This window comes from Kryptolebias marmoratus, linkage group LG13, assembly GCF_001649575.2.
Source record: "Kryptolebias marmoratus isolate JLee-2015 linkage group LG13, ASM164957v2, whole genome shotgun sequence".
Taxonomy (NCBI): Eukaryota; Metazoa; Chordata; class Actinopteri; order Cyprinodontiformes; family Rivulidae; genus Kryptolebias; species Kryptolebias marmoratus.
The window spans coordinates 1,771,768-1,780,237 of NC_051442.1; the positions used below are offsets into that span (position 1 = coordinate 1,771,768).

At 34.4% G+C, this 8,470-nt stretch overlaps 1 protein-coding gene across 1 annotated transcript in view; it reads right to left on the reverse strand.

The window, feature by feature from the left end:
- The window catches only part of LOC108229369 (integumentary mucin C.1), a 16,526-nt gene extending 9,864 nt beyond the window's left edge, over positions 1–6,662 (reverse strand). The window contains exons 1-6 of the mRNA XM_037979224.1: positions 6,656–6,662; positions 2,089–2,190; positions 1,809–1,976; positions 1,594–1,710; positions 660–1,031; positions 418–513 (exon numbers count right to left, since the gene is read on the reverse strand). Coding sequence (XP_037835152.1) covers positions 418–513; positions 660–1,031; positions 1,594–1,710; positions 1,809–1,976; positions 2,089–2,113 — 778 coding nt within the window. The 5' untranslated portion in view covers positions 2,114–2,190; positions 6,656–6,662. The remainder of the gene's footprint in view (positions 1–417; positions 514–659; positions 1,032–1,593; positions 1,711–1,808; positions 1,977–2,088; positions 2,191–6,655) is intronic.
- Positions 6,663–8,470: the final 1,808 nt, after the last annotated feature.

Here is an 8,470-nt window from a genome sequence, read left to right on the forward strand (position 1 = left end):
TCACAACCAAAACAAAGCAGTCCATTAGGGGATTGAGGGCCGGGATCTGCAGGAGAAAACAACAACAGGAACAAGTTTTATACACATTTGAAAGAGAAGAAGTTCAGAATCCTGATTTGTGTCTGTATGATGAATCTTACAAGGTAGAGTCACTGAGTTGCAGTTGCTGGTGTTGCAGCAGAGAGCAGATGCAGTTGCACTTGAGAAACCCAAATTGGCTGAGTAAGTATGATTGCCTGTGCTTGGACACAGAGCTGATGGTGCACAGCCCATGTAGATTCTTTGTTCTGCTGTTCCAGTTAAATTAACTGCAGAGTCAAAGTGCCGGTTTGTTATTTTGAAAGGAAAAACCAACAGATTATAAGATAATAAATTCAGCATTTTACAGAACACTAATATTTAAAAAATGTAGGATACCTTGAATGGAAGCTGTTATACACATGGACCCTGAGTCACATGTCACCAGTTCTGTGTTTGTACACTCTGGATCTGTGCAGGTGAAACACTGCAGGGCTTCAGGTGCAATCAGGAGAAAAATGAACAAACAATCAAATTAGAATAACTTTGTAAAATCTTCAGTGTGTTCACAGATTGAATTTATACTTTTTCTGTAAAGGTTAAGTGGATTTTTAGCTGTTTAAAAATGTCTCGGTAGTTACCTGGCTGTAAAGTTGTGGTTTCAGTAGTTGTGGATGTAGGTAGTGGTGGGGTTGTGATTTCAGTAGTTGTGGTTGTTGTTGGTAGTGTTGGTAGTGGTGGGGTTGTGGTTTCAGTAGTTGTTGATGTAGGTAGTGGTGTGGTTGTGGTTGTTGTTGGTAGTGTTGGTAGTGGTGGGGTTGTCGTTGTTGTTGGTAGTGGTGGTGGTGGTAGAGGTAATGCACGATTACAGAGCGTCCTTTCACAACAATCTGGTTCTGGAATGACTGAACCCACATTTTCCATGAACATTAGAAGATGCAGGACTTCGGTAGCTGCACATGTATTTGGAGTCACGCAGCCTTTTGCCAAATGTGTTGGGGATTGATTTTTCACTGTTGACACAAAAACATTAACTCACAACGTCAGTTATTAAAACCTTGTATTTTTAACAAACACACACACACAATAGCAAATGGTGTGTTTGAATAATAGTTATGTCATAAAATGTCTTTAATATGTCACAAGTTCAGCTGTGTTTACTTGATATTTAGAAAATTATTTATTTTACTAGAGTTCTTTGTTTAGTTTTTGTTTTAAATATTAATTTTGCATTAAATTTTAAATCTTACACTCTTCATTTTTACCATGAATGTATATGTAAAACACTTTTTAGCTAGTTTGTTAATTGAATAAATCCTGAACAAAAGCTACAGAACAACCAATGCCTTTGTTCAACTTTAAATAACTTGTAAATGATTGCCTGTGCTTTTTCAAATGACAACTTTAATTTTTAGAAAATGTTTCTCATTGTTTATAAGTTCTTTCCTATTAGCATATGATAAAAATATAAACAAATGTGACAGTACTTTTGATCTACCTTAAGATTTTACAGACTAATGCTGGGAAAATAGACTTTGATGCTAGATTTGTAAACTGTCCAACATAAAAACTCACCATTTGTACCAAAACAGTTGGTCTCATCTCCTGAACATTGAACTGTAGAGTCACATACAGAATTTGTAGTGTCACAACCAAAACAAGTCAGGTTATTAGCAGGTTGTGGACTGGGAACTGCAGGAGAAAAAAACAACAACAGGAAGACGTTTTTACACACATCTGAAAGAGAAGAAGTTCAAAATCCTGTTTTCTTTCTGTATGATGAATCTTACAAGGTAGAGTTTCTGAGTTGCAGTTGCTGGAGTTGCAGCAGAAAGCAGATGCAGTTGCACTTGAGGAACCCAAGTTGACTGAATAAGTATGATTGCCTGTGCTTGGACACAGAGATGATGGTGCACAGCCCATGAAGATTTGTTGTGGTTCTGTTCCAGTTGAATTGGCTGCAGAGTCAAAGTGTATGTTAGGAATTTTGGCAGAGAAAAACAACAGATTATGCGAACACATGATGAGCATATTTTAAAAATAAACCAATATTTGGAAAAAGGAGGATACCTCGAATGGAAGCTGTTATACACATGAATCCTGAGTCACATGTCACCAGTTCTGTGTTTGTACACCCTGGATCTGTGCAGGAAACACACTGCAGGGATGGAGCTGCAATCAGGAGAAGGAAAAGTATATTCATCAAATGTCTGATTTTGTGAAATATAGTTGAAATATTGNTTGGTAGTGTTGGTAGTGGTGGGGTTGTGGTTTCAGTAGTTGTGGATGTAGGTAGTGGTGGGGTTGTCGTTGTTGTTGGTAGTGGTGGTGGTGGTAGAGGTAATGCACGATTACAGAGCGTCCTTTCACAACAATCTGGTTCTGGAATGACTGAACCCACATTTTCCATGAACATTAGAAGATGCAGGACTTCGGTAGCTGCACATGTATTTGGAGTCACGCAGCCTTTTGCCAAATGTGTTGGGGATTGATTTTTCACTGTTGACACAAAAACATTAACTCACAACGTCAGTTATTAAAACCTTGTATTTTTAACAAACACACACACACAATAGCAAATGGTGTGTTTGAATAATAGTTATGTCATAAAATGTCTTTAATATGTCACAAGTTCAGCTGTGTTTACTTGATATTTAGAAAATTATTTATTTTACTAGAGTTCTTTGTTTAGTTTTTGTTTTAAATATTAATTTTGCATTAAATTTTAAATCTTACACTCTTCATTTTTACCATGAATGTATATGTAAAACACTTTTTAGCTAGTTTGTTAATTGAATAAATCCTGAACAAAAGCTACAGAACAACCAATGCCTTTGTTCAACTTTAAATAACTTGTAAATGATTGCCTGTGCTTTTTCAAATGACAACTTTAATTTTTAGAAAATGTTTCTCATTGTTTATAAGTTCTTTCCTATTAGCATATGATAAAAATATAAACAAATGTGACAGTACTTTTGATCTACCTTAAGATTTTACAGACTAATGCTGGGAAAATAGACTTTGATGCTAGATTTGTAAACTGTCCAACATAAAAACTCACCATTTGTACCAAAACAGTTGGTCTCATCTCCTGAACATTGTACTGTAGAGTCACATGCAGAATTTGTAGTGTCACAACCAAAACAAGTCAGGTTATTAGCAGGTTGTGGACTGGGAACTGCAGGAGAAAAAAACAACAACAGGAAGACGTTTTTACACACATCTGAAAGAGAAGAAGTTCAAAATCCTGTTTTCTTTCTGTATGATGAATCTTACAAGGTAGAGTTTCTGAGTTGCAGTTGCTGGAGTTGCAGCAGAAAGCAGATGCAGTTGCACTTGAGGAACCCAAGTTGACTGAATAAGTATGACTGCCTGTACTTGGACACAGAGATGATGGTGCACAGCCCATGTAGATTTGTTGTGATGAAGTTCGAGAGACATTTCCTGCAGAATCAATGGGTAGATTTTGTCATTTTGACCGAAAAAAAAACAATTGTCAGAACACATAATGAGCATTTTACAGAAAGGAAGGATACCTTGAATAGAAGCTGTTATACACATAGATCCTGAGTCACATGTCACTGATGATCTGTTTGTACAATCCTGATCTGTGCAGCTGAGACACTGCAGGGCTCCAACTGCAAACAGGACAAAAGAAATGAATTTTTTAATGACTGTGTTCTGAACATAGTCTGGGTGATTAACAATGGTTGTAGACTTTTGTTTTTTACAAGTTTAAAAAAAATGTAATGATGACTACATTTATGAACAGCAATTACAATCATGAAGAAAACAGTAAATGTATGAATGACTGATTATTAAATGAATGAAATATGGTTTAAACTTCTGTACACTTCTAAATAATATTTTCCTAATTTACAAGCATTTACAATTCCTAATACACTTTTAAATTGCAGAAATAAAAAAAAACTTTTTTTATACTTTAACTTTAAAATGTACTAAATGATTGTAACACAGCTTTTCTTTGTTGTTCTACAGTGTTTAAAGAAGGAAGAAAATACTTTAAAATTAATTTTTATCTTTAGAAAATGTAAATAATATTTAAATCCGTTTACCTGTGCTGGTAAGCGCCCAAGTCAGAGACAGACACAAGATTAGACTCATTGTGACTTTTAGCTATAAACTGAACCAAAACCTGTGACACTCATCTATAAAGAAAGAAAATTGTTGTGCAACCCATTTACAAAGAAAAATTTAACATGTGTGGGTGTTGGGACACTCATTTATTAAGAAGAATTTAACATGTGTGGGTGTTTTGAGACAATAAAGATCGCCACTTCCGGTTTTGTCAGTGTTCATTAAACAAATTAACACACCTTAACATACCTTTGAAACACGTGAAGGAAATAAAAAAAAAACTGTGCACAAACGAACCAGGAATAAACATTTAAGGTTATTCAAGTTTATTGTTATTTTTTTTGGCTATTCACATCACAATCTTTTCTGTTCTTTTAGGAATATTCATTTTTTATTTATATTTGTTTCCTTTTTATTCTTACTTCAAGTTTTATTATCACAACATCTTAGAATAATATGACTAAAAAGGTGCCCTTTTTAAATCTTAAAAGACTGCACCGATCAGTGGCACTTTTACAATACTACAAAATTAAAACAACAAAAAGAAAATTCTCTTTTTTTTTGTCTTAGAAAATTTATTTTTGTTTCTGATTGTAGAAAGTGATTAAATCCTGTGAAAGTTCTAACATTTAACATATCAGGACATAATTTAATTTAATTCAAAAAAAGACACCTATAATGTTAAAAGAACAACACACACGACATGTTACATTCTCCCATTATTTCTTTTACAAAAACTAATTCAAAATGCAGAAGCAGTGCATGAAAACTAAGTCCACTTCATGAATTAACAGCTCATAAAACCGCTGCCATGTTGGTCTAATTATGATAAATGTCTCTTCTTTTGTCGCCACATGTTCCAGACGTCTCGTGGTATGTCGTGATTGAACTTTACAAGCCTGGACAGTGCTGCCCTGGGTTTTTTTTAGTAAGAGCAGGCTTTCTTCTGCAGTCCTACAAAACAGGATATACTTGTTTAGCCTTTTTTTAATTGTCCTATTAAGAATATTTAATTTGCTAACTGAGGCCTGTAGTTTGAAATGGAGCTATGAAAAACTGTCTTAAATATTTCTGGATTATGAACTAACCAGTGCTTTTTATTTTTTTGCAGATTGTTGACCTCCCAAGAACTTTAAACATTGCCTCATCATCCTTACTTTGCAGGCAGGGCAAAGTCAAAGTCAAATTTATTTTTAGGCACATTTAAAAACAGCAGAAGTTGCCCAGAGTGCTGCACAAATGCAAAAAATAAAACAAGTAATAATAATAATAATAATATATAAAAAAATAGTAAAAATAAAAAAAGTACAGGCTTTAAAAAGTGTCAAAACTCAGTCTGGTTTTAATGCCATTCATCCATCTTCTACCTGCAGTCAGGTCACGGAGGCAACAAGGAGAGAAACCCTGACATCCCTCTCCTCAGACACTCCCCAGCTCCTCCTGGGGGATTCAAAGATGTTCCCAGGCCAGAGAGGATATATAATCCCTCCAGCAAATTCTGGGTCTGCCCTGAGGTCTCTTACTAGTAGATTATGCCTGAAAAACCTTTTGGTCATGATCCAGACCTCATGGCCTTAAGTCAGGGTTGAACCGTAGATGGACCAGTAAATAAACCAGTTATTGTACTTCCCCCAAGGAGGTTATGTTTTCAGTAGTGAGGGTTTGTTAGCAAGATTTTGAGGAAATTTTCAGAAAATGTTAGGGGTGTCACAAAAAATAATTGATCAAATTTTGGTGGTGATCTGGAGCACAATCCAGATCGTACAAGAGTTCAATGGTGTCAGTGACCCTATGGCCTTGGCAGAGGTTTGCACTGTCTGAGTGCTTCTAGATATATAATAAATCTGATTAAATATAGTTCATTTTAATTGAACATACTCCATCTAAATCCACTAGGTTGACTAATAATAATAACAATAATAATACATTTTATTTATAGGCACCTTTCTTGACACTCAAAGTCACCTTACATCATCAAACATAAAAGCTGACGTGATATTAAAAGACAATAAAATAGAACACAAAAATACATTTGACATGAGACAATGCAGTTTTGATCAGAGGGAGTAAGCCAGTTTAAACAGATAGGTTTTGAGTTTGGATGTGAAATGTGGTAATGAGTCTGTATTACAGAGTTCAGGTTGGAACAACAGTTGGAATTGTTTTTTACACTATCTGCATTTGTTTTATGCTTTTAGTAACATTTTGTTTTCTAATAAAGTTTAATTATTGTTTAGTGATTTTTAACTTTGTTCACATTTGTAACACAGTAAAACTGAAAGCGACTGACTGCAGTGTGTGGTTTCATGCAAATGACGACTATATGCAAATGATTCTGACCTATTTAGCTGAGGCATTTAAACCATGATAAGGTGTAATTTTCATTCCTTTTTCTGGATGTAGGCATTGATCCTCACTGCTTCATAGCTTGAGAGTTCCTCATCTGTACTTTGGTTTACGTGTAATCACGGCAGTAAAGAATTTGAAAAATGTTAATTACAGTCAAATATTTGGGTCAGTGTTTTGTTCTCTGACACACCTGCTGTTGTTAAACTGGTGCCATTATCAAGATGAGAGTCTGCTGATCAGTCATCAACAAACTAAATGTACGCTTCCTTTAACCGATTGTGTTATGCTTTAGCTAGAAACGTGGCATTGGGTGTGTGTGTGTGTGTGTGTGGGCGTGTTAGGACAAAAAGATTTGCAGCAGTATGTTGTCATTTTATTTCTCAGGATTGTTTGATCAACAAATGAGCTAAGTGGTATGATGTATTTAAGTTGTGTTTTGGTCAGTCTCAATCCATCAACTTTTTTCAATCATGCTTTTCTAACGATTAGATTTTTAAAAATGCTGTTTGCATTCTTAAATATTGGATTATTGCAGATTATGAGACAGTGATTTTGATACAATTGTACATTGTTGAAGGCAGTCCTGCCCATCTGATTTGTCTATAGAATGGCTCATTTAACAGTGTGAAAATGTTCACAGGCTTGACTTCCTGCTAAAGACATTTTTAACTAAGAAAGGTGTGCAACTTTGTTTTTGTTCAGTCATGCAACTTCTATTATTTCTTCATTTGACAGTAAAACATAAGAGGGTTGGGTGTGAAGGAAAATAATTATATGTTTTCTTTCACTAGTTAATTTAAAAGGCAGACAAAAACCTTATCCTTATGGTCACCTTATGGCCTACTTTAGGTCAAGAAATGCTGCCTGTCAACATTCCCAGCGTCTGAAACCTGTACAGGTTTTCCATTGAACATCCAGTGAAACATTCTGTGCTTCATCTAGTGCCCACATGATGCAAAAGAAAAAAAGCAAATACAAAATCTTATTTAAAAGTTGTTGAATATTGTAAGTGTCCAAGTTTCTACATTTGTTTTGGTGTTTTCAGTTTTAATAATAATAAAAAGCAAACCTGAAAGAACATTTGATAGAACCCAACTTGCTAATGGAAATTCTAAACAATTAAAGTTAATGACAGTTAACTTATGTAGATAGACAGATTATTTCCTTACAGTGAGGAAAGAAAAACCCACAAAAGTCATGAAGGGTCTTGAAACTAACAAAGTAATAATAAGAAAAAAAACCTAATGCAAATCAGTCAGTGCTTTTTCCTAAAATACTGTTACTGAATTGAATTCACCTGTCAAAATCAGTTATTTGCTTTATTAGGTTATTTATGTATCTTTTTAAATCTTATTTATTATTTTTACCTCATTGAATATCCCAAGCTGCCCTAAGCCTGCCTTTCTTTAGACTTTCTTGCAGATCTGTGCAGGAATTTATGTATAATAAAAAAAGAAGCAGCTTTATATAGAACCACTCAGTTTCATGTCATACACAGCAGAATGCCATTTATTTTTACACAGCTGTCAAGCACAATGCTGCATCAGGACAGTAACAAGGAAAACCTAGAAGAACTGCTTCTGTACATATATCTTAAACACATTTTGAAACAGTAGCAAAAATAAATACACATTTGTTTTCTGAGTAGAGTTTAGTTTAACATGTTAATTTTAATTTTACAAGTCCTATTTTAGGCAGTCAGTTTACGTCTTGTGTGTCATTATTCTTTGTTACCTGACATGAAGCTACTTTTTTCTCCCATGATAAACCATTAACTTTTTTATAAGCTACAAGGTTTTAATTCAAACAGTCATCCCATTTGTTTAGAATGCAAACAAACAGGTTTTATTGTTGCATCTTGGATAGCAAATTATTCTTGCGCAAAGTCTTTTTTCCTTTTAGTTAACCTTCCAACTAACTGGTGTTTGAAATGTAGTGTGTTACAGAAAATGTGTTGTAAAATATTCAGGTATGGTGCAAATTTTACATTTGATCAACTGTATTT